At 46.1% G+C, this 25,910-nt stretch overlaps 1 protein-coding gene and 1 long non-coding RNA gene across 12 annotated transcripts in view; one reads left to right on the top strand and one right to left on the bottom strand.

The window, feature by feature from the left end:
* The window catches only part of LOC140418697 (uncharacterized), a 42,465-nt gene that overhangs the window by 8,906 nt on the left and 7,649 nt on the right, over window positions 1-25,910 (bottom strand). For 6 of the 10 annotated variants that reach the window (XM_072502264.1, XM_072502262.1, XM_072502266.1 and 3 more), the window contains exon 2: window positions 15,236-16,523. The exons of 1 other annotated variant lie outside the window; for it this stretch is intronic. In XM_072502264.1, the coding sequence (XP_072358365.1) occupies window positions 15,379-16,416 (1,038 nt within the window). In that variant the 5' untranslated portion in view covers window positions 16,417-16,523 and the 3' untranslated portion in view covers window positions 15,236-15,378. Of the gene's footprint in view, window positions 1-10,617; window positions 12,627-15,235; window positions 16,524-21,421; window positions 21,538-25,910 lie in introns of those variants that run through there. 3 more of the 10 variants (XM_072502261.1, XR_011945246.1, XR_011945250.1) reach the window with 3 other exon arrangements.
* LOC140418706 (uncharacterized) lies at window positions 1-25,910 on the top strand. 2 transcript variants are annotated; one of them, XR_011945258.1, is made up of 4 exons: window positions 1-382; window positions 14,530-14,630; window positions 15,268-15,448; window positions 25,632-25,910. It is a non-coding gene; the product is annotated as an uncharacterized lncRNA (long non-coding RNA). The 2 variants fall into 2 exon arrangements; XR_011945259.1 differs by lacking the exon at window positions 1-382 and adding an exon at window positions 10,598-10,705.

Genomic DNA, 25,910 nt, shown 5'->3' with positions numbered 1-25,910 from the left:
AAGCTGGACGCGGCCGGGAGGTTTCACTAAACCCAGTGGAGGCTTCAAACCCCAATAACAAGTTTCCGGGCCCGGGTTTGCATCGAGCGGGGGGACAGCTGCGGCCTGCTCCCGGTGACAGGCCTGAGTTAACGGCCGCCGTCTTTATAGAGGCTGCAAACCCGCAGGGGGCAAAACATCAGAGATAGAGTTTGTTGTGAAACCAATGGGATGTAAAACAGGAGGTCAGGGTCACAGTCAACAACAACAACTTCTATTTATATAACACCTTTAACATCATAAACCATCCCAGTCAACCTCACAGGAACATTATAAAACAAAGTGAGACACCCAGACACAAAAGGAGATATTAGAAGAGATGACCAAAAACCTGATTAAATATGTGAGTTTTAAGAGAGTCTTAAAGGAGGAAACTGAGGTTTGATTCCCGCTTGGGTCACTGTCTGTGTGGAGTCCGCACATCCTCCGTGTCCGCGACGGTTTCCTTCGGGTGCTCCGGTTTTCTTCCACAAGTCCCGAAAGAAGTGATGTTAGGTGAATTGGTCATTCTGAATTCTCTCTCTGTGTACCCGAACAGGCGCTGGAATGTAGCGACTAGAGGCTTTTCACAGTAACTTCATTGCAGTGTTAATGTGAGCCTACTTGTGGCAATAAGATTATTAATGAACTTCAAAAAAGAACTGAGCAGACAGGGAATGTCTACAGTGTCTTGTTTTTGGGTCACTGTGCATCAGTTTTCTCTCACTCACCGTTACCTGTTTAAAGGTGAAGGAGCTTTTAAAGAATGGCACACTGTAACTGTCACCCTGTTCACAATGAAACTAAAGTTATTATAAGACCATAAGACATAGGAGTGGAAGTAAGGCCATTCGGCCCATCGAGTCCACTCCACCATTCAATCATGGCTGATTTCAACTCCATTTACCCGCTCTCTCTCCATAGCCCTTAATTCCTTGAGAAATCAAGAATTTATCAACTTCTGTCTTAAAGACACTCAACGTCCCGGCCTCCACCGCCCTCTGTGGCAATGAATTCCACAGACCCACCACTCTCTGGCTGAAGAAATTTCTCCTCATCTCTGTTCTAAAGTGACTCCCTTTTATTCTAAGGCTGTGCCCCCGGGTCCTAGTCTCCCCTGCTAATGGAAACAACTTCCCTACATCCACCCTATCTAAGCCATTCATTATCTTGTAAGTTTCTATTAGATCTCCCCTCAACCTCCTAAACTCCAATGAATATAATCCCAGGATCCTCAGACGTTCATTGTATGTTAGGCCTACCATTCCTGGGATCATCCGTGTGAATCTCCGCTGGACCCGCTCCAGTGCCAGTATGTCCTTCCTGAGGTGTGGGGCCCAAAATTGCTCACAGTATTCTAATTGGGGCCTAATTAATGCTTTATAAAGCTTCAGAAGTACATCCCTGCTTTTATATTCAAAGCCTCTTGAGATGAATGACAACATTGCATTTGCTTTCTTAATTACGGACTCAACCTGCAAGTTTACCTTTAGAGAATCCTGGACTAGGACTCCCAAGTCCCTTTGCACTTCAGCAGTATGAATTTTGTCACCGTTTAGAAAATAGTCCACGCCTCTATTCTTTTTTCCAAAGTGCAAGACCTCGCACTTGCCCACGTTGAATTTCATCAGCCATTTCTTGGACCACTCTCCTAAACTGTCTAAATCTTTCTGCAGCCTCCCCACCTCCTCCATACTACCTGCCCCTCCACCTATCTTTGTATCATCGGCAAACTTAGCCAGAATGCCCCCAGTCCCGTCATCTAGATCGTTAGTATATAAAGAGAACAGCTGTGGCCCCAACACTGAACCCTGCAGGTCACCACTCGTCACCTGTTGCCATTCCGAAAAAGAACCTTTTATCCCAACTCTCTGCCTTCTGCCTGACAGCCAATCGGCAATCCATGTTAGTACCTTGCCTCGAATACCATGGGCCCTTATTTTACTCAGCAGTCTCCCCTGAGGCACCTTATCAAAGGCCTTTTGGACATCAAGATAGATAACATCCATTGGCTCTCCTTGGTCTAACCTATTTGTTATCTCTTCAAAGAACTCTAACAGGTTTGTCAGGCACGACCTCCCCTTACTAAATCCATGCTGACTTGTCTTAATCCGACCCTGCACTTCCAAGAATTTAGAAATCTCATTCTTAACAATGGATTCTAGAATCTTGCCAACAACCGAGGTTAGGCTAATTGGCCTATAATTTTCCATCTTTTTCCTTGTTCCCTTCTTGAACAGGGGGGTTACAACAGCGATTTTCCAATCCTCTGGGACTTTCCCTGACTCCAGTGACTTTTGAAAGATCACAACTAACGCCTCCACTATTTCTTCAGCTATCTCCTTTAGAACTCTAGGATGTAGCCCATCTGGGCCCGGGGATTTATCAATTTTTAGACCTCTTAGTTTCTCTAGCACTTTCTCCTTTGTGATGGCTACCATATTGAACTCTGCCCCTGACTCTCCAGAATTGTTGGGATATTACTCATGTCTTCTACTGTGAAGACTGACGCAAAGTACTTATTCAGTTCCTCAGCTATTTCCTTGTCTCCCATCACAAAATTACCAGCGTCATTTTGGAGCGGCAATGTCAACTTTTGCCTCCCGTTTGTTTTTAATGTATTTAAAGAAACTTTTACTATCATTCCTAATGTTACTGGCTAGCCTACCTTCAAATTTGATCCTCTCTTTCCTTATTTCTCTCTTTGTTATCCTCTGTTTTTGTTTTTGTAGTCTTCCCAATCTTCTGACTTCCCACTACTCTTTGCCACATTATAGGTTTTCTCTTTTGCTTTGATGCATTCCCTAACTTCCTTTGTCAGCCATGGCTGCCTAATCCCCCCTCTGATAACCTTTCTTTTCTTTGGGATGAACCGCTGTACTGTGTCCTCAATTACTACCAGAAACTCCTGCCATTGCTGCTCTGCTCCCAGTTGATTGGCGTCAGTTCCTCCCTCATGCCCCTGTAGTTACCTTTATTTAACTGTAACACCTTTACATCTGATTCTACCTTCTTTCTTTCAAATTGGAGATTGAATTCGACCATATTATGATCACTGCCTCCTAAGTGCTCCCTTACTTTAAGATGTTTAATCAAGTCTGGCTCATTACATAACACTAAGTCCAGAATGGCCTGTTCCCTCGTGGGCTCCATCACAAGCTGTTCCAAAAAAGCCCTCCTGTAAACATTCAACGAATTCCCTTTCCTTGGGTGCACTGGCAGCATTATTTACCCAGTCCCCCTGCATATTGAAGTCCCCCATGATCAGTGTGACCTTGCCTTTCTGACATGCACTTTCTATTTCGTGGTGCATTTTGTGCCCCCGGTCCTGACCACTGTTAGGAGGCCTGTACATAACTCCCATTATGTTTTTTTTGCCTTTGTGGTTCCTCAACTCTACCCACACAGACTCCACATCATCTGACCCTATGTCGTTTAGTGCTATTGATTTAATTTAATTCCTAATTAACAAGGCAACCCCGCCCCCTCTGCCCACCTCTCTGTCTTTTTGATAGGTTGTGAATCCCTGAATGTTTAAATGCCAGTCCTGAACCCCCTGCAACCATGTCTCTGTGATGCCTACCACATCATACCTGCCAGTCACAATCTGGGCCACAAGCTCATCTACCTTGTTCCGTACACTGCGCGCATTTAAATATAGCACCTTTAATTCTCTATTGACCGTCCCTTTTTGTTTTCTTAGTGTGGTGGACCTTGGTTTACTGAGCCTTTCCCTACACTGTCATATTTTGTGGGATGGGGACAATCGTAACCACTCTTGAGTTTTGTCTGTTCGTGTTTTTTTGTATTCCTAAGCAGCTACGCTCTCCGCTGATTACTTCACCTCTTGGTTCCCTGACTTTCCCTTCCCCCCAATCTTTAGTTTAAAGTCCTATTGACCACCCTATTTACTCTTTTCGCCAGAACACTGGTCCCAGCTCGGTTCAGGTGGAGGCCATCCCAACGGTATAAGTCCCCCCTGTCCCAAAACTGATGCCAGTGTCCCATGAAAAGGAACCCCTCATTCCCACACCACTCTTTCAGCCACGTGTTAACTTCCCTTATTCTTGCCTCCCTATGCCAATTTGCACGTGGCTCGGGCAGTAATCCGGAGATTATGACCCTTGAGAACCTGTTTTTTTAAATTTGAATCCTAGCTCTTTATAATCTCTAAACAGGTCCTCTTTCCTAGACTTGCCTATGTTGTTGGTACCGACATGGACCACAACAACTGGATCCTCCCCCTCCCTCTCCAGTATCCTTTCAAGCCGGTCAGAGATGTCCCGCACCCTAGCACCGGGCAGGCAACATACCATGCGGGACTCTTTATCCTGCTCACAAAGGATACTATCTATCCCCCTGATAATAGAATCCCCTACAACTACAACTTGACTATTTACTCCCTCCCCTTGAATGGCCTGCTGAACCATGGTGCCTTGGTCAGCTGACTCATCCTTCCTGCAACCCTGTTCGCCATCCACACAGGGAGCAAGTGCCTCATACCTGTTGGGCAGAGTCAAGGGCTGAGGCTCCTGAGTTCCTGCTGGTTCCCTTTACCTGCCTGACTTGCAGTCACACCCTGCTGTCGCTGGCCACTGGCAGGATTTAAACTACTTACTCTGACAGGTGTGACTGCCTCCTGAAACACAGTGTCCAGGTAAGTCTCCCCCTCCTGGATGTGCCTCAGTGTTTGAAGCTCAGACTCCAGCTCATCAACTCTGAGCCAGAGCTCTTCGAGCAGCCAACACTTACTGCAGATGTGGTCGCTGCAGCTCGCAATGGGATCTGCCAGCTCCCACATCAAGCAGCTCAGGCACATCATCTGACCAGCCATCACCAATTAATTAATTAGTTTAATTTAAGTTTATGGTGGGGGCAGCTTCAGCCAATCAGACACTCATCTACACTGCACTTTTTACTGAAAAACAGCACAATTAGATTAACCACTTACCTTTCCTGGTTACCTCACTGCACCAAATTACCAAATTCTCACTGTCTGTATCTCTCTCACTCAGGCTGTGTCTCCTTGACCTGCGCAATGCTTATAATATAATAATGCTAATAATATAATATGGCACTTACCTCACACCAATGGATCTTATTATTAGGTTAGAGGAGGAGGGTGGGTGGGAGACACTACACGTGTAGTGTCTCGGGTTTCCTCTCCACCAGAAACCAGAATTTATTGGTTTGGGGGGGGGCCTTCCCAGAAGTCGAACTTCCGGTTCCCGCCTTGTATTTAAAAAAAATTAAAAATAAAACAGAAAAGAAGAACAGAAACGGGACTAGGCAAGTGTTTTTAAAGGAGAAACTTACCTCCCAGAAATCACTTGCGCACCGCTCCCGCCAGTTAATGACCTTGAAACCATTGTGGCGAGTTTATCGGAAAGGGAAAGTGTGGGACTGGGATTTGCAGCTTTGGGAAATGAGAGAATCAATTATTCCCCAGAAACTAGAATTATCTGTTCTGAATTTCTGACCTATGTAAACTGATTTTACAGGGTTACAAGGAATGGATTGACAGACAGGAAACTCGAATCAATCATCACATCAAGATCTGACAGTCACTCAATTCATCAGGATCTGAATATCATCAGCTTTTGAATGTGGAAGGAGAAATGCTTGTCTGTGGGAAAAGATTTCAAACATCAGTGGGACTGGAAAAGCCCCGAGACACACACACGCCCGAGTGAGAGCGTTCCAGTGAACTGACTGTGAAAAGAGCTTTAACCAGTTGCACCGCCTGAAAAACAGCACACGCTCACTGTGAGGAGAAACGATACACGTGTTCTGTGTGTGGAAGAAGCTTCAACTGATCGTCCAAAATGGAGAGACACAAGGACGCTGACACCATTGAGAAACCGTGGAAATGTGGGGAGGGATTCAGTTACCCTTATAGAATCATAGAATCATAGAAGTTTACAGCATGGAAACAGGCCCTTCGGCCCAACCAGTCCATGCCGCCCAGTTTTTACCATTAAGCTAGTCCCAGTTGCCCGCACTTGGCCCATAACCCTCTATACCCATCTTACCCATGTAACCATCTAAATGCTTTTTGAAAGACACAATTGTACCCGCCTCTACTACTACCTCTGGCAGCCCATTCCAGACACTCACTACCCTCTGAGTGAAGAAATTGCCCCTCTGGGCCCTTCTGAATCTCTCCCCTCTCACCTTAAACCTATGCCCTCTAGTTTTAGACTCCCCTACCTTTGGGAAAAGATGTTGACTATCTACCTTATCTATGCCCCTCATTATTTTATAGACCTCTATAAGATCACCCCTAAGCCTCCTACGCTCCAGGGAAAAAAGTCCCAGTCTATCCAGCCTCTCCTTATAACTCAAACCATCAAGTCCCGGCAACATCCTAGTAAATCTTTTCTGCACTCTTTCTAGTTTAATAATATCCTTTCTATAATAGGGTGACCAGAACTGCACACAGTATTCCAAGTGTGGCCGTACCAATGTCTTGTACAACTTCAACAAGACGTCCCAACTCCTATATTCAATGTTCTGACCAATGAAACCGAGCATGCCGAATGCCTTCTTCACCACCCTGTCCACCTGCGACTCCACCTTCAAGGAGCTATGAACCTGTACTCCTAGATCTCTTTGTTCTATAACTCTCCCCAACGCCATACCATTAACTGAGTAGGTCCTGGCCTGATTCGATCTGCCAAAATGCATCACCTCACATTTATCTAAATTAAACTCCATCTGCCATTCGTCGGCCCACTGGCCTAATTGATCAAGATCCCGTTGCAATCCTAGATAACCTTCTTCACTATCCACTGTGCCACCAATCTTGGTGTCATCTGCAAACTTACTAACCATGCCTCCTAAATTCTCATCCAAATCATTAATATAAATCACAAATAACAGTGGACCCAGCACCGATCCCTGAGGCACACCACTGGTCACAGGCCTCCAGTTTGAAAAACAACCCTCTACAACCACCTTCTGTCGTCCAGCCAATTTTGAATCCAATTGGCAACCTCACCCTGGATCCCGTGAGCTTTAACCTTCTGCAACAACCTACCATGCGGTACCTTGTCAAAGGCTTTGCTAAAGTCCATGTAGACAACGTCTACTGCACTGCCCTCATCTACCTTCTTGGTCACCCCCTCAAAAAACTCAATCAAATTTGTGAGATATGATTTTCCACGCACAAAGCCATGCTGACTGCCCCGAATCAGTCCTTGCCTCTCTAAATGCTTGTAGATCCTGTCTCTCAGAATACCTTCTAGCAACTTACCTACTACAGACGTTAGGCTCACCGGTCTGTAGTTCCCAGGCTTTTCCCTGCTGCCCTTCTTAAACAAGGGCACAACATTCGCCACTCTCCAATCTTCAGGCACCTCACCTGTGGCTGCCGATGATTCAACTATCTCGGTTAGGGGACCCGCAATTTCCTCCCTAGCCTCCCACAACATCCTGGGATACATTTCATCAGGTCCCGGGGATTTATCTACCTTGATGCGCTTTAAGACTTCCAGCACCTCCTCCTCTGTAATATGCACACTTCTCAAGACATCACTATTTATTTCCCTTAGTTTCCTAACATCCATGCCTTTCTCCACCGTGAATACCGATGAGAAATATTCATTCAGGATCTCACCCAACTCTTGTGGCTCTGCACATAGATGCCCTTGTTGATCCTTAAGAGGCCCTACTCTGTCCCTAGTTACTCTTTTCCCCTTTATGTATCTGTAGAATCTCTTTGGATTCTCCCTTGCATTATTTGCCAAAGCAATTTCATGTCCCCTTTTTGCCCTCCTGATTTCCCGCTTAACTCTATTTCGACAATCTCTATACTCTTCAAGGGATCTACTTGATCCCAGTTGCTTATGTACGTCATATGCCTCCTTCTTCTTTTTGACCAGAGTCTCAATATCTCGAGTCTTCCAGGGTTCCCTACTTCTACCAGCCTTGCCCTTCACTCTAAAGGGAATGTGCTTACCCTGCACCCTGGTTAACACATTTTTAAAAGCCTCCCATTTACCAGCCGTCCCTTTGTCTGCCAATAGTCTCCCCCAATCTACCTCTGCAAGTTCCTGTCTGATACCATCAAAATTGGCCTTGCCCCAATTAAGAATTTTAACTCTTGGGCCAGACCTATCATTCTCCATAGCTATCTTAAAACTAATGGAATTATGGTCACTTGTCCCAAAGTGATCCCTCACTAGCACTTCTGTCACTTGCCCTTCCTTATTTCCCAAGACGAGGTCAAGTTTTGCCCCCTCTCTAGTCGGTCCATCCACATACTGAATGAGAAATTCCTCCTGAATACACTCAACAAATTTCCCTCCATCCAAGCCCCTAATGCTATGGCTGTCCCAGTCAATGTTGGGAAAGTTAAAGTCCCCTACTACTACCACCCTATTATTCTTGCAGATATCTGTAATCTCCTTACATATTTGCTCCTCAATTTCCCGGTGACTATTTGGGGGCCTGTAGTACAGTCCTACCAAGGTGATCTCTCCCTTCTTATTTTTCAGTTCCACCCATACAGACTCAGTGGGCGAACCCTCGGATATATCCCCTCTAAGTACTGCTGTGATGTTCTCCCTAATCAAAAACGCCACTCCCCCTCCTCTCTTACCTCCTGTTCTATCCTTTCTATAGCATCTGTACCCCCGGAACATTGAGCTGCCAGTCCTGCCCCTCCCTTAGCCATGTTTCAGTCATAGCTATAATATCCCAGTCCCATGTGCCCGTCCATGCCCTGAGTTCATCCGCTTTGCCCGTCAGGCCCCTTGCATTGAAATAAATGCAGTTTAATGTAGACCTTCCTTGCTCTCTGCCCTGCTTTCTCTGGTCATGCTTTACACACTCTCCCTTCCTGCCTTTTGTTTCTGTCCCCACTGACTTCCTACATCGGTTCCCATCCCCCTGGCACATTAGTTTAAACCCTCCCCAACTGCACTAGCAAACACCCCCCCCGAGAACATTGGTTCCGGTCCCACCCAGATGCAGACCGTCCGATTTGTACAGGTCCCACCTCCCCCAGAATCGGTCCCAATGTCCCAGGAATTTGAAACCCTCCCTCTTGCACCATCTCTCAAGCCACGTATTCATCCTAGCTATCCTGTCATTCCTACTCTGACTATCACGTGGCACTGGTAGCAATCCTGAGATTACTACCTTTGAGGTCCTACTTTTTAGTTTAACTCCTAACTCCCTAAATTCAGCTTGTAGGACCTCATCCCGTTTTTTACCTATATCGTTGGTGCCTATATGCACCACGACAGCTGGCTGTTCACCCTCCCCCTCCAGAATGCCCTGCAGCCGCTCCGAGACATCCTTGACCCTTGCACCAGGGAGGCAACATACCAACCTGGATTCTCGTTTGCGTCCGCAGAAACGCCTGTCTATTCCCCTTACAATTGAATCCCCTATCACTATAGCTCTGCCACTCTTTTTCCCGCCCTTCTGTGCAGCAGAGCCAGCCACGGTGCCATGAACCTGGCTGCTGCCACCTTCCCGTGGTGAGCCATCTCCCCCAACAGTTTCCAAAACGGTAAATCTGTTTTGGAGGGAGATGACCGCAGGGGATCCCTGCACTGCCTTCCTACTCTTCCTCTGTCTGTTGGTCACCCTTTCCCTATCTGCCTCAGTAATTTTAATCTGCGGTGTGACCAACTCACTGAATGTGCTATCCACAACTATCACAACTAACTTCTGAGCTGGAAACTCATCACCGCAGTCACACCGGGGAGAGACCATTCACCTGTTCCTAGTGTGGAAAGGGATTCACTCGACTAACACATCTGACTGCACACCAACTTGTTCACTCTAACATGAGACCTTTCAAATGCTCCGATTGTGAGAAGAGCTTTAAAAACAAATGTAATCTTCTGACGCACCAGCGAGTTCACACTGGGGAGAAACCATTCGCCTGTTCTGAGTGTGGGGTGACATTCGCTCAGTTATGCAAACTGTTAGATAATCAGCGGGTTCACACTGGGGAGAGACCATTCACCTGCTGTGTGTGTGGGAAGGGATTCGCCCAGTCATCCACCCGGCTGAGACACCAGCGCATTCACACTGGGGTGAGATAGTTCACCTGCTCTGAATGTGGGAAGGGATTCACTCAGTCTGCCCAACTCACCTCACACTAGCGTGTTCACTCTGACACGAGACCTTTTAAATGTTCCGATTGTGAGAAGAGCTTCAAAGGCAAATGGATCTGCTGATTCACCAGCGCAGTCACACTGGAGAGAGGCCGTTCACCTGCTCCGTGTGTGGGAAGGGATTCACTCAGCATTCCCTCTGGCTGAAACACCAGCGCATTCACACCAGGGAGACATTATTCATCTGCCGTGTGTGTGGGAAGGGATTCACTCGTTCATTCACCCTGCAGAAACACCAGCGAGTTCACAGGCGATTACAGGGATTGGATTCTGTTATTGCTGCAGTTAAACACATCCAGGACTGAACCATGTTCGTTCTGACAGTTGGAGTTTGTTTCAGTTGATGTTAATCATTCCTGTGACTTGGCCGGAGTTTAATATTCTGGATATAGATTAATAAAATTAGCTTTGTGTTAACGACAGTGTTCCAGTCCTTCATTTCTCTAAGATAAGAGGAGACTGTCGATGTCCTGTTACCGACTGTTCCATTGTTGGGTGTTTTCTGATTTGTTTTGGAAGATGTGGTAAAGCAAAGAGTAAGACCAGAGAGAAAGGTAAGGATATGGGAAATGATAAACAGATTGAGGCAGGAAGAGACAGAGATAAACGCGACAAAAATAATAAAAGCAAAAAACTAAAGGCTGTGTATCAAAACACAAGTAGCATTTGAAACAAAACTGATGAATTGCCAGCACCTATAGAAATAAGTAAGTACGACCTGATGGCCATTGCAGAAACATAGATTGGGACCTGAATTTTTTTATATGCATTCATGGGTGTCGCTGGCAAGTCCAACATTTATTGCCCATCCCTCATTTCCCTACAAAAGGTGGCGGTGAGCTGAATATTGTAGTGTATGTGAAATTTAGGAAAGACAGAAATCACGGAAAAGGTGGAAGAGTGGCTCTGTTAATTGTTGATGGTGTTAGCACATTAGACGGGTGAGCGAAGTTCAGGAAATCAGGATGTAGGAGTGGTTTGGTTTGAGAGAAAAAATGGGAGAGGCAAGAATTTACTTCGAGGAGTTGTGTGCAGGCCTCTTAATTGTAAGTAATTGTAGACGTCTACAAAATTATGAGGGGCATAGACAGAGTGGATAGTCAGAGGCTTTTCCCCGGGGTAGAGGGGTCAATTACTAGGGGGCATAGGTTTAAGGTGAGAGGGGCAAGGTTTAGAGTAGATGTACGAGGCAAGTTTTTTTACACAGAGGATAGTGGATGCCTGGAACTCGCTACCGGAGGAAGTGGTGGAAGCAGGGACGATAGTGACATTTAAGGGGCATCTTGACAAATACATGAATAGGATGGGAATAGAGGGGATACGGACCCAGGAAGTGTAGAAGATTGTAGTTTAGTCGGGCAGCATGGTCGGCACAGGCTTGGAGGGCCGCAGGGCCTGTTCCTGTGCTGTACATTTCTTTGTTCTTTGTTCCACCGTTACCAAATGTTGCTGCTGCTGTGTCAGAAATGATTCAACTCCGTGACTTCCAAACTTCATCAATAACAATGTTGCTGTTCAGTGATTATGTACATTTTCACAGTGCCTGTAAAATATTTAACTGTTTTGTTTTGCTTCCTTCACAATTTAATTTCCTAATGGACATAACACTGAAGAAGTCAGTAACAATTGTCAGGAAAGATTAACCTGCTGATTGGAGATGTTGATCAGTGGAACCGTTCAGACACGGATTTGCATCAAAGATCAATTTAGGATTGAAGTACAAGTCCATACTTTTACTGTCACGGTGTTTCTGTGGACAGTTCTTGAATATAGGAGAAAAAACACAGGCGCTGCTTTTAAAAAGGGGCATTTTTAAAATCAGTGACATCTCCAGAATATTAAACTGCAGCCAGTTGAAGAGATTGTTAACATCAGCAGAATCAAACCAGATATTGTCAGACTATCAATCCTGGATGTGATTGGCAGCAGCAAAACAGCAGATTCCAGTCCCTGCACTCACTTGTGAACTCGCTGGTGTCTCAGCAGGTGTTGGGACTGAGTGAATCTCCTCTCACACACAGAACAGATGAATGGCCTTTCCCCGGTGTGAACGCGTCAATGAATTTCCAGCCGGGATGAAGAACTGAATCCTTTCCCCCAGTCCTCACATTTCCACGGTTTCTCCATGGCGCCCGTTTCCTCGTATCTCTCCAGTTTGGACAATCAGTTGAAGCTTTGTCCGCACACACAGCACGAGTACGCTTCCTTCCCTTTGCAAATCGTGCGATGATTTTAACAGGCGGTTTAACTGTTTAAAGCTCTTTGTACAGTCAGTGTACTGGAACACTCACTCCAGTGTGTGTCTTGATGCTTTTCCAGTCACAGATGTTATAAATGGTGTCGCACAGACAGAACACACAAACATGTCTCCTTCGGAATTCAATTTCTGATGATATTGAGGCCGTGGTGACTCAGTGACTTTGTCAGACCATGCAGTTCGAGCTTCCTGTTTGTAAATCCACCAAATCTATTACCCTGGAAAAGGAGTTCACAAAACTTGAGAAATATTGAACATATAATTCTATTTTCCATGAAAGATATTTTCTTCATTTGTACCTGTAAAGCAGTAAATCCTAATCCCATGCACTCTCTCACCTCCCTTGCTGGATGCAAATCCCAGGGTGACTAACAGTCCCATATTTTACTGGAATGTATTTGTGTCCACTGTCCCAGGCTGCATGCTGCCTGGATGTTGTCTGTCATACAAATTGGACATTTCTCAATGCACAGAACCATGTTCCTTACTGTTTCTGTGTTCCAACAGCTCTGGCAGACACTTACCCCAGGCGGACTGGTCCCAGCTCTGGCAGAACGCCAGCCTTTCAGTGCAGGCTGTGCCATAATTTTCACCATGAGAATTGGTCAGCCCGGCAAACCCTGCACACCACCTTCACAATTCTTTTCCTTACAGCTCACCCTCTCCCTCCCCTCTGGCTGGGTTCAGTTCTCAAACCCCTCTGTGCAAAGTGAGAATAAAATCAATTAATCAATCATCATTTTGCCTCCTGGTCATTGGGACCCTGAAGCCCCACCCACTCTATGTTCCTTCACCAAGATGGCTGCCCTTGAAGCCAACAATCCCCAGGAGCTGGAAATCCAGGGGCTGCAGGTTCTTATTGGGGGTTTGGGGCCTCCAGCGGGTGTTTGTGAACCCTCCCTGCCCACCTGCCAGGGTTTCCTCCCTTTCCAGAGATCAGAGTCCTCCTTGATTTGAGTGCAAAGTGTAAACTCTTATTTCTTGTCCCCCTCCTCCATCCTGATATGAACCATCCTCCAGTGGCAGAAGCAGGATGGTGCCCGTTAACCTGGGCCTGTTCCCGGGAGGGTGGGAGAAGCCCCGCAGCTGCAAACCAGGGAGCTGACAATGATTGTGAAGAGTTTGCGGATCCACAAAGTGTTTCCAAATCCTCCCACCCACCGCCTGACGCTGACTCCGCTTCTCCAGGACAAACAAGTGGCGAAATCCATGTCCAGCAGCCGCACTGCGCGTGCTCCGGATCACAATGCCCGGGGGTGATTGACGGCAGCTCCAGACCAATAGGAACAGGGGGCGGGTCTGGAGGACAGAGCGCGAGCGGCTGATCCTCCAGCCAATCAGAGTGAATGAGGGGCGGGGCTGATCTGGATCTCCCTCATTGGCTGAGACTCTGCATCTTTTGAGTTCTTCCCATTGGCCATGTGGGCGCGGGTTCCAAAAACCTAATTTCATCCCTGAGATGTGTTGACCAATGGGAAGGATTGGCGGACCGGATGGACTCTGGTCCTCCAGCCAATCAGACTGCGGGCTGTGTGTGAATGAAGTTTGAGCTTCACACAGACACTGAAACTGAATTGCTGATTTCCGGCAGCATTTTGTGTTTGGGATCTGGGTTCAATTCAGTGTGGAGTTTGCACATTCTCCCTCTGTCTGCGTGGGTTCCCTCCGTTGTGTTCCAGTTTTTACCCACCATCCAAAGATGTGCAGGTTAGGTGGATTGGCTATGCTAAATGGCCCCTCAGTGCCCAAAAAAAGGTTAGGTGGGTTACAGGGATAGGGTGGAGGCATGATCTTAAGTAGGGTGCTCTTTCCGAGAGCTGTGCAGGCTTGATGGGTCGAATAGCCTTCTTCTGCACTGTAAATTCTATGATTCTGTTGGACTTTCGCTCTCAGTCTGATCCGATGGATCTGTCTGGGGGTATTTCCCTTGTACAGTTTAGTGTTTGGGTATTTTAGGGAACAGGTAGAACTTCCTTGGTTCTACCGGTTGTTTTTGGTTAATGTGTCTGGAGTCTTTGAGTTCTTCCAGTCCATCTCCAATTCTCCTTCCTCTCTCGGGTATATGGGTCTAGGTAGTTTAGTGTTGTGATTCGTGTTGTTTAGTTGTCTGTCTGTCTCCAGCAGGTATTGTTGTCTCTCGATAATGACTGTGCTGCTATCCTGGTCTTCTGAACATATCAGTGTTGGATCCAAGCTCCTGGATTGTCTGTCTTTCTCTCCGGGTAAGATTCTGTTTGTCTCTTGTACTTCACTGTGACAGGGCAGAGACCTGATTGAAGGATTCAAACATGGGAGTTCTGGGAAAGATGGGCAAGGATTTGGGAGTTGGCAACATGTTTAAAGAGTTTGGAGAGGAGAGGGAGGTTGAAGATACGGCAGTAATTTGTAAGGATGGCAGGGTCAAGGGTTTGTTTTATTGAGGAGGGGGTGATGATGGCAGATTTGAAGGACAGAGGGACAGTACCTGAAGAGACAGAAAGCTGATCAGTAGCTCAGTGGGAAAAGGGTCAATGGAGCAGGAGCTGGGTCTCATGGACAAGAGGAGCTCTGAGAGGGCATGAGGGGCGATGGGAGAGAAACTAGAGAAAGATGTGGGTTCAGGGCTCGGAAAGGATGAAATTTAGAGACAGTTTGGTCCGGTGGGCTCGTGGAAGGGAGGGAAGCAGCAGAGGCAGCTGATCGGATTTACTCAATCTCAGTCACAAAGAAGCTCCACAAGCTCCTCACACTTCTTGTTGGAGGTGAGGATGGAAGAGACAGGGGAGAGCGAGAGTACTTCAAAAGGAACTAACTTGTGTCAGATATTAAAAAGTATCAACACTGCGTATGTAACACAAATCTAATTTATTTGACTTTTAGCCAGAATATTAGCCCCTGTAAATGGGCTGGAGTTTGTTATCAGCAGAAAGAGACTCAAATGAACGTGGTTCAGTCCTGAATGTGAGGAACAGCAAATTTCAATCACTGTGGTTACTTGTGGCCTCGTTGGTGTCTCAGCAGGTTGGATGAGTCAGTGAATCCCTTCCCACACTCGGAGCAGGTGAGTGGTCTCTCCCCAGTGTGAATTCGCTGGTGCTTCCGCAGTGCGGATGACTCAGTGAATCCCTTCCCACAGTTGGAGCAGGTGAATGGCCTCTCTCCAGTGTGAATTCGCTGATGTACAGTGAGGTGAGATGATTGTCTGAACCCAGTCCCGCAGTGAGAGCACCTGAATGGCCTCTCCCCAGTGTGAACTGGCTGGTGTCTCTGCAAATCGGATGACTGAGTGAATCGCTTCCCACACTTGGAGCAGATGAACGGTCTCTCCCCAGTGTGAACTCGCCGGTGTCCCAGCAGGGCCGATGACCGAGTGAATCTCTTCCCACACCAGGAGCAGGCGAATGGTCTCTCCCCAGTGTGAATTCGCTGATGTGCAGTGAGGTGAGATGATTGTCTGAATCCAGTCCCGCAGTGAGAGCACCTAAACGGTCTCTCGTCACTGTGGACACGTTGATGGCGCATCAGATCCCCAGAACCTTTATAGCACTTCCCGCACTCTGGACATTGAAACTGTCTCTCATCAGTGTGAACTCGCTGATGCTTCTGCAGGTTGGATGAAATAGCAAATCCCTTCCCACACTCTGAACAGGTGAATGGCCTCTCCCCAGTGTGAATTCGCTGGTGACTCAGCAGGTCGGATGACTGAGTGAATCCCTTCCCACACTTTGAGCAGGTGAATGGTCTCTCCCTAGTGTGAACTTGCCGGTGTCTCAGCAAGTCGGATGACTGAGTGAATCCCTTCCCACACTTGGAGCAGGTGAATGGTCTCTCCCCAGTGTGGCTGTGTTGATGAGTTTCCAGCTTGGATGGGGAAATGAATCCTTTCCCACAGTCCCCACATTTCCACAGTTTCTCCTCAGTGTGACTGCATTTGTGGCTTGTAAGGCCTGATGATCGAGCAAATCCTCGTCCACACACACAACACGTGTACGGTTTCTCCCCACTGTGAACGCTGCTTTTTCCTTCCATGTTCAAAGTACGATGATATTCAGCAATGATAAATTGACGACTCTGTCAGACCCTGATGTGATGTTTGGTTTGAGTTTCCGGACTTTGAAGCCTCCAATTAGAACACCCTGTGAAATTGATTGAAAACAGAAAATAGGGAGTGAGAGAGAACCCACAAAAACAGGTTGTGAAATTGAGCTGAACGAATCTGGTCATTTGTGAGGCCAGAACGAAGAAAAAGTGACCATGAAAACTGCTGGATTGTCATAAAAACCCAACTGGCCTCTTCGGGAGGAGAAAGAGGCGAAGAGGGATTTTGTATATCTACAAGAGAGTAGTTGGCAAAGCAAATTATTCGACCTTGAGCTTCATGAACAGTAATATTGATACCAAAACGATGCTTCCGGTGGCACAGTGATTAGCACTGCTGCCTCACAGCACCAGGGACCCGGGTTCAATTCCGGCCTTGATGACTGTCTGTGTGGAGTTTGCACTTTCTCCCCGTGTCTGCGTGGGTTTCCACCCGGTGCTCGGGTTTCCTCCAACAGTCTAAAGAAGGACAGCTTTGATGGATTGGCCTTGATAAATTGCCCCTTAGTGTCCAGGGATGTACAGGTTAGGTGGGGCTATGGGGTTATAGGGCCAGGGTAGGGGTGTGGGCCCAGGCAGGGTATCCTTTCGATTGGATTGGATTGGATTTGTTTATTGTCACGTGTACCGAGGTACAGAGAAAAGTATTTTTCTGCGAGCAGCTCAACAGATCATTAAGTACATGAGAAGAAAAGGGAATAAAAGAAAATACATAATAGGGCAACACAAGATATACGATGTAACTACATAAGCACTGGCATCGGATGAAGCATACAGGGTGTAGTGTTAATGAGGTCAGTCCATAAGAGGGTCATTTAGGAGTCTGGTGACAGTGGGGAAGAAGCTGTTTATGAGTCTGTTCGTGCGTGTTCTCAGACTTCTGTATCTCCTGCCCGATGGAAGAAGTTGGAACAGTGAGTAAGCCGGGTGGGAGGGATCTTTGATTATGCTGCCCGCTTTCCTCAGGCAGTGGGAGGTGTAGATGGAGTCAATGGATGGGAGGCAGGTTTGTGAGATGGACTGGGCGGTGTTCACGACTCTCTGAAGTTTCTTGCGGTCCTGGGCCGAGCAGTTGCCATACCAGGCTGTGATGCAGCTCGATAGGATGCTTTCTATGGTGCATCTGTAAAAGTTGGTAAGGGTCAATGTGGACATGCTGAATTTCCTTAGTTTCCTGAGGAAGTATAGGCGCTGTTGTGCTTTCTTGGTGGTAGCGTCGACGTGGGAGTGGTAGCACGACCTTTCAGTGAATAGGTGCAGACTTGATGGGCTGAATGCTCTGCAGGAATTCTATGGTTCTAATTCTATGCTATGAATCTTTATAAAGCTCTGGTCGCCACTCTTCAGGAAGAATGTGAAGGTTCTTGGAGAAGGTGCAGAGGAGATTTCCCAGAATGGTCCCAGCAAAGGAGGTTGAGGGGAGATCTGATTCAGAGACACAAGATTACGCCAGGTTTCCATCGGGTGGACAAAGAAACTCTGTTTCCATTCACTGATCGTACAAGCAGTCGGGACACAGATTTAAAGTTTTGGGTAAAGCCTGGATTGAATTATACAAGATCCTGAGGGGTCTTGACAGGGTGGATGTGGAGAGGATGTTTCCTCTTGTGGGAGAATCTAGAACGAGGGCATTACTGTTGCAAAATAAGGAGTCACCCATTTAAAATGGAGATGAGGATTTCTTTCTCGAGAGTTGGAAAACTTTGGAACGCCTGCCGGAAAAGGCAGTGGAAGCAGAGTCCTTGAATATTTTTGAGGCAGAGCTGGATAGATTCTTGATGAGCAAGGGGGTGAAAGGTCATCAGGGGTAGGCAGGAATGTGGAGTTGAGGTTAGAATGAGATCAGCCGCAATCGTATTGAATGCGGAGCAGACTCGAGGGGCCGAGTGGCCTGTTCAGAGTTTGTATGTAAAAGTTACAGGAGATAGAACATAGAAAAATACAGCACAGAACAGGCCCTTCGGCCCACGATGTTGTGCCGAACCTTTGTCCTAGATTAATCATAGATTATCATTGAATTTACAGTGCAGAAGGAGGCCATTTGGCCCACTGAGTCTGCACCGGCTCTTGGAAAGAGCACCCTACCCAAGGTCAACACCTCCGCCCAACACTAAGGGCAATTTTGGACACTAAGGGCAATTTATCATGGCCAATCCACCTAACCTGCACATCTTTGGACTGTGGGAGGAAACCGGAGCACCCGGAGGAAACCCACGCAGACACAGGGAGGATGTGCAGACTCCGCACAGACAGTGACCCAAGCCGGAATCGAACCTGGGACCCTGGAGCTGTGAAGCAATTGTGCTATCCACAATGCTACCATGCTGCCTATATCATTTTACCGTAATCCATGTACCTATCCAATAGCTGCTTGAAGGTCCCTAATGTTTCCGACTCAACTACTTCCACAGGCAGTGCATTCCATGCCCCCACTACTCTCTGCGTAAAGAACCTACCTCTGACCTCCCCCCTATATCTTCCACCATTCACCTTAAATTTATGTCCCCTTGTAATGGTTTGTTCCACCCGGGGAAAATGTCTCTGACTGTCTATCTATTCCCCTGATCATCTTATAAACCTCCATCAAGTCGCCCCTCATCCTTCTCCGTTCTAATGACAAAAGGCCTAGCACCCTCAACCTTTCCTCGTAAGACCTACTCTCCATTCCAGGCAACATCCTGGTAAATCTCTTCGCACCTTTTCCAAAGCTTCCACATCCTTCCTAAAATGAGGCGACCAGAACTGTACACTGTCCTCCAAATGTGGCCTTACCAAAGATTTGTACAGCTGCATCATCACCTCACGGCTCTTAAATTCAATCCCTCTGTTAATGAACGCTAGCGCACCATAGGCCTTCTTCACAGCTCTATCCACTTGAGTGGCAACTTTCAAAGATGTATGAACATAGACCCCAAGATCGCTCTGCTCCTCCACATTGCCAAGAACTCTACCGTTAACCCTGTATTCCGCATTCATATTTGTCCTTCCAAAATGGACAACATCACACTTTTCAGGGTTAAACTCCATCTGCCATTTCTCAGCCCAGCTCTGCATCCTATCTATGTCTCTTTGCAGCCGACAACAGCCCTCCTCACTATCCACAACTCCACCAATCTTCGTATCATCTGCAAATTTACTGACCCACCCTTCAACTCCCTCATCCAAGTCATTAATGAAAATCACAAACAGCAGCAGACCCAGAACTGATCCCTGCGGTACGCCACTGGTAACTGGGATCCAGGCTGAATATCTGCCATCCACCACCACTCTCTGACTTCTATCGGTTAGCCAGTTTGTTATCCAACTGGCCAAATTTTCCACTATCCCATGCCTCCTTACTTTCTGCAGAAGCCTACCATGGGGAACCTTATCAAATGCCTTACTAAAATCCATGTACACTACATCCACTGCTTTACCTTCATCCACATGCTTGGTCACCTCCTCAAAGAATTCAATAAGATTTGTAAGGCAAGACCTACCCCTCACAAATCCGTGCTGACTATCCCTAATCAAGCAGTGTCTTTCCAGATGCTCAGAAATCCTATCCTTCAGTACCCTTTCCATTACTTTGCCTACCACCGAAGTAAGACGAACTGGCCTTAGGTTATCCCTAGTCCCTTTTTTAAACAGGGGCACGACATTCGCCACACTCCAATTCCCTGGTACCACCCGTTGACAGTGAGGACGAAAAGATCATTGCCAACGGCTCTGCAATTTCATCTCTTGCTTCCCATAGAATCCTTGGATATATCCCGTCAGGCCCGGGGACTTGTCTAACCTCAAATTTTTCAAAATGCCCAACACATCTTCCCTCCTAATAAGTATTCCCTCGAGCTTACCAGTCTGTTTCACACTGTCCTCTCCAACAATATGGCCCCTCTCATTTGTAAATACAGAAGAAAAGTACTCGTTCAAGACCTCTCCTATCTCTTCAGACTCAAAACACAATCTCCCCCTACTGTCCTTGATCGGACCTACGCTCGCTCTAGTCATTCTCATATTTCTCACATATGTGTCAAAGGCCTTGGTGTTTTCCTTGATCCTACCCGCCAAAGATTGTTCATGCCCTCTCTTAGCTCTCCTAATCCCCTTCTTCAGTTCCCTCCTGGCTATCTTGTATCCCTCCAACGCCCTGTCTGAATCTTGTTTCCTCAGCCTTACATAAGTCTCCTTTTTCCTCTTAACAAGACATTCAACCTCTCTTGTCAACCATGGTTCCCTCACTCGACCATCTCTTCCCTGCCTGACAGGGACATACATATCAAGGACACGTAGTACCTGTTCCTTGAACAAGTTCCACATTTCACTTGTGTCCTTCCCTGACAGCCTATGTTCCCAACGTATGCACTTCAATTCTTGTCTGACAACAAAGTATTTACCCTTCCCCCAATTGTAAACCTTGCCCTGTTGCACGCACCTATCCCTCTCCATTACTAAAGTGAAATGGAGGTGATATGAGGTGATATGAGATATGTTTTTACACAGCGAGCGGCAATGACCTGATACTCGCTGCCTATGAGGGAGTTTGAAAATAGACACAATGAATGATTTGATTTCAAAAGGAAATTGAATAGACATCTGAGGGAAATAAACATGCGAGGATACAGGGAGCAGGAGAATGGGACTAACTGGATTGCTCCAGAGAGCTAGCATGGATTCAATGGGCTGAATGCCATTCACTGTGTCATCATGTCTCTGACTCTTTTGTGTGATCTAGTTTTGTAATTTAACCCCGGGGGGTGTTCAGATATCATTCAGGTAAAAAATCTGTGCTACACTCCCTCCGAGGCCATTCTATCCTTCCTCAGGTTTGTTGCCCTGAACTGAACACAGTTCTCCAGGTTTGATCTAACCAGGGTTTGTGAATCTCGGGGCTTTTCCAGTCACACTGAGACCTGAAATCTTCCCTCACAGACAGAACAGACAAACCTTTTACCTTCCACACCCAGATGCTGCTGAAATTTAGTTTCCAATGAACCGAGTGACTCTGTCAGATCGCGATGTGACATTTGGTTTGCGTTTCCCATCTGTTCAACCTCCACTTCCAGTATTCTGTAAATTTACAGAAACCTCACGGTCAGTTGAGGAGGCCAAATCACTCTGTTATTATTATTTTTTAATTTTAAAAATAAATTCAGAGTACCCAATTCAATTTTTCCAATTAAGGTGCAATGTAGCATGGCCAATCCACCTACCCTGCACATCTTTGGGTTGTGGGGGCGAAACTCACACAAACATGGGGACAACCCCACACGGACAGTGATCTAGAGCCGGGATTGAACCTGGGACCATGGCGCCGTGAGGCAGCAACGCTAACCACTACTCCACGGTGCTCTCCAAATCACTGTTTTTAAGACAGAGATAGATAGGTTCTTGATTAATAACAGGATCCGGTGTATGGGGAGAAGACAGGAGAATGAGGATGAGAAACATATCAGCCATGATTGAATAGTGAAACAGGCTCGATGGGCCGAATGGCCTAATTCTGCTCCTATGTCTTTATGGTCTTACAAGTCAAAGGCTTGCTGAAGTCCATGTAAACTACATCAACTGCACTGCCCTCATCTATACTCGTCACCTGCTCAAAAAATTCAATCAAATTTGTTAGGCATGACCTCCCTCTAACAAAGCCATGCTGGCTATTTCTGATCAAATCTTGCCTGGAGAGGCAAGTAGATTCTCTCCTTCAGAATTCTCTCCAATATTTTCCCTGCCACTGATGTGAGACTCACTGGTCTGCAGTTCCCTGGCTTATCTCTACAACCTTTCTTAAACAGTAGGACCACATTAGCTGATCTCCAGTCCTCTGGCAATTTCCCCGTGGCCAGAGAGGAATTAAAATTTTGGGTCAGAGCCCCTGCAATATCCTCCCTCACCTCCCACAGCAGTCTAGGGCACATCTCATCTGGTCCAGTTTTAAACCTGCCAGCACCTCCAATACCATGTCACTCCCTATGTCAATTTGCTCAGGATCTTCAGTCTCTCTGCCCAAGTTCCATATCTACCTCCTCATTCTCTTGGGTGAATGTAGAAGCCAGGTATTTCTAATACAACTAGTATAGGTAAAAGATAGGTTTAAGCATAAATATTTAGCCCCAGTTTTAAATACCCATTTAAAAATGAGAATTTCAGCACCCATAACCTCAGGTCATCTCAAACATATAGCTTCAATGGATACATGAAACAGCATAATTCCATCATAGATTTAAACAGCACAGTTGCAAGACAGTTTGACACTATGCTTGTGCTGCTGTCAAGGACAAGGGCTGAATTCCATGGCAACGAGGTGGCAGGAGTCCAGTAACTAAAGCTCTATTGTTCTCTTTTCAGGCCATTTGTGATTACAGCGTGAACCACATTCCATAGCTTATAAGGCCGAAACATTTTAATGGATAAAACATTGAATCGAATATATATTTGATTCCAGCTTTCTCGACATGAAGTCTCCATTGTTACATTAGTCAAGCTATCTTAAAACCAGTTTATTGCTGGTAAAGATTAGCAGAATATCACATTCCATAACATGCAGTCATGAAACAATTAAAAGCTAATGTTGCACATTGAAGATGGACGGCTTGCCGTCAAATCAAATGTGTTTGAGTATAACCCAAACCAATTAGGATTATATTGGGGTGTGATTAGATGACTTAAGACAGATATGAAAGGGTATAACTGAAAAGTTTCCCCCCGCCATTTTTAGTCTGTCAGTCTGTTAGTCTGTCTGTTAGTCCATCTGTCTGTTAGTCTGTCTGTCCAGTCAGTCTGTCTTTGTAGTGATGTAGTGTTTTTGACTTTGAGTTTGAGTTTAGCTGAAGATTAGCTCTCTCTCTCTTCATATTCAGACTTTGATCCTTTTAAAAGTTACTTTCGAACTGTCTGCCTAAACAAAAAGATAATGTCTGTAATTCTCTGAAAGCTTCAAATTGTCTACGAATTGCCTTTTAAATTACTTTCAAATTGTAATCAATAGAAGAAAAATAAAAGAATTCCTTTTGGCACCGGAGACGTTTTAACTGCAAATTTCTGCTGAGTTCCAGTAATCGCAAAGTGCTACTGGTAACCGAATAGTAGGAATACTATAATTTCCTTCAACTTTACAGAGTCAAATAATAGTAGGAATCTAACAACTTGGCGCAGTCCAATAATATTAAAAGATTCCTTCAGTGAAGACAGATGTAAAGTGTTCATTCAACACCCGACCAATATCCTCTGGCTCCACTCACAGATTTCCACCTTGGTCCCAAACGGAAACACTATTCTTGATCTGATGAATGATCATGCTGACCTGAAACATTAACTCTGTTTCTCTCCACAGATGCTGTCCGAAATCCTGCAGATTTCCAGCATTTGCATTCTTGTTTAAAATCACAGCAGTCCAGGTGGTGTCTAACCCGGATTTTATATATCTCAGTGCTTCTCCAGTCACACAGATTCCGGAAATCTTTACCAACGAACAGGCCAGAAGAAATAGGAACAGGAGTCACTCATCCTGCCCTTTGAGCTGCTCCCCCATTTAGTGAGATCACAGCTGGGCAGCACAGTAGCACAATGGTTAGCACTGTGGCTTCACAGCGCCAGCATCTCAGGCTCCATTCCCTGCTGGGTCACTGTCTGTGCAGAGTCTGCACGTTCTCCCCATGTCTGCGTGGGTTTTCTCTGGGTGCTCCGGTTTCCTCCCACAGTCCAAAGCCTTGCAGTTTAGGTGGATTGGCCATGCTAAATTGCCCTTAGTGTCCAAAAAGGTTAGGAGGGGTTATTGGGCTAGGGGGATAGGGTGGAAGTGAGGGCTTAAGTGGGCCAGTGCTGACACGATGGGCCGAATGGCCTCCTTCTGCTCTGTATGTTCTATGATCTAACACTCACTAAGTCCACTTTCCTACCTTATCTGTGTTACCCTTAATTCCCCGACTGATTAAAAACATATCGATCTCAGCCTTGCAACTGATCAAGGACTCGGCCTCCACATTTCCTGGGGTAAAATAAATTTTTTCCTCATTTGGCAGTCCCTCCATACCCAGAAGCATCCCAGTCAGCCTCCTCTGTACTGCCTCCAATGATAACATATCTTTTGTTAAATAACGGGAGCAAGACTGTACACAATATTGTAAATGTGGCCTCACTGGTAGCTTGTAGTTACAGCAACACCTCTTCACTTTTATACTTCAGCCCCCTTGAAATAAAACATGCAGAACTAGGCTCAAACTATGGCCTCTCCTTCTAGAATGTCCAACAAGGGAAAACATCCGCTCTATGTCTGCCCCATCAATCCTCTTTAGCATCTTATGTACCTCAGTTACATCTCCTCTCATTCTTCTAAACACCAGTGAGTACTGGCCTAAACTGCTCAAATCTCTCTCCACTTGACCGCCTCTGAACCGCCTCAAATACATTTATGTCATTGTCCAAGTAAGGGACCAAAACTGTAGTATTCCAGATGTGGTCTCACCAACGCGCGACACAGTTACAACAGCACTGCCCTACTTTATACTCTATTCCATGACTGGGGCTGTTTAGCACAGGGCTAAATCGCTGGCTTTGAAAGCAGACCAAGGCAGGCCAGCAGCACGGTTCAATTCCCGTAACAGCCTCCCCGAACAGGCGCTGGAATGTGGCGACTAGGGGCTTTTTACAGTAACTTCATTTGAAGCCTACTTGTGACAATAAGCGATTTTCATTTCATTCGCAATCAAAGCCAAAATTCCATTTGCCTTCCTTATTACCTGCTGCACCTGCAGACTGTCTGCGATCCGTGCACGTGGGCACCCAGATCCCGCTGTACAAAAGCATTATGAAGTTTCTCTCCATTTAGATAAGAAGTTGCCTTTTTATTCCTCTGACCAAAATGAATAACCTCCCACTTATGCACGTTAAATTCCATCTGCCACATTTTGGCCCACTCACCTAACCATTTGTTTATTTCTTATTTCCTCATTGCAACTTGCTTTCCCACCCATTTCAGTGTTAGCTGCAAATTTGGCTCTCGTACATTCTATCTGTCCCATAGTCATTAACTTGGATTGTAAATAGTTGGGGCCCGAGGACCGAACCCTGTGGCACACCACTAGTTACAACCTGCCAACCAGAAAAAGACAGATCAGCATAATCCAAGTCCTCTCACACCTGCTATTCTCTCTTCCATCGTGCAGAAAATATAAAAGTCTGAGAACACGCACAAACAGATTCAAAAACAGCTTCTTCCATGTTGTCACCAGACTCCTGAACCACCCGGTCATGGACTGAACTGACCTCTCCACGTATCTTCTGTACTGAAGATGTAGTACTACCCTCCAGATGCTTCATCCAATGTCTATGCATTTACATTGTGTATTTATCGTTATGTCCTATGTCTTTCATGTATGGAACTGTACGCAGAACAATTCTTTTCACTATACCCGAGTACGTGTCAATAAATCTAATATATCATG

The sequence above is a fragment of the Scyliorhinus torazame genome, chromosome 5, assembly GCF_047496885.1.
Source record: "Scyliorhinus torazame isolate Kashiwa2021f chromosome 5, sScyTor2.1, whole genome shotgun sequence".
Taxonomy (NCBI): Eukaryota; Metazoa; Chordata; class Chondrichthyes; order Carcharhiniformes; family Scyliorhinidae; genus Scyliorhinus; species Scyliorhinus torazame.
Note: the sequence above shows the minus strand (reverse complement) of the source record. Positions and strands in the feature narration are given on the sequence as shown.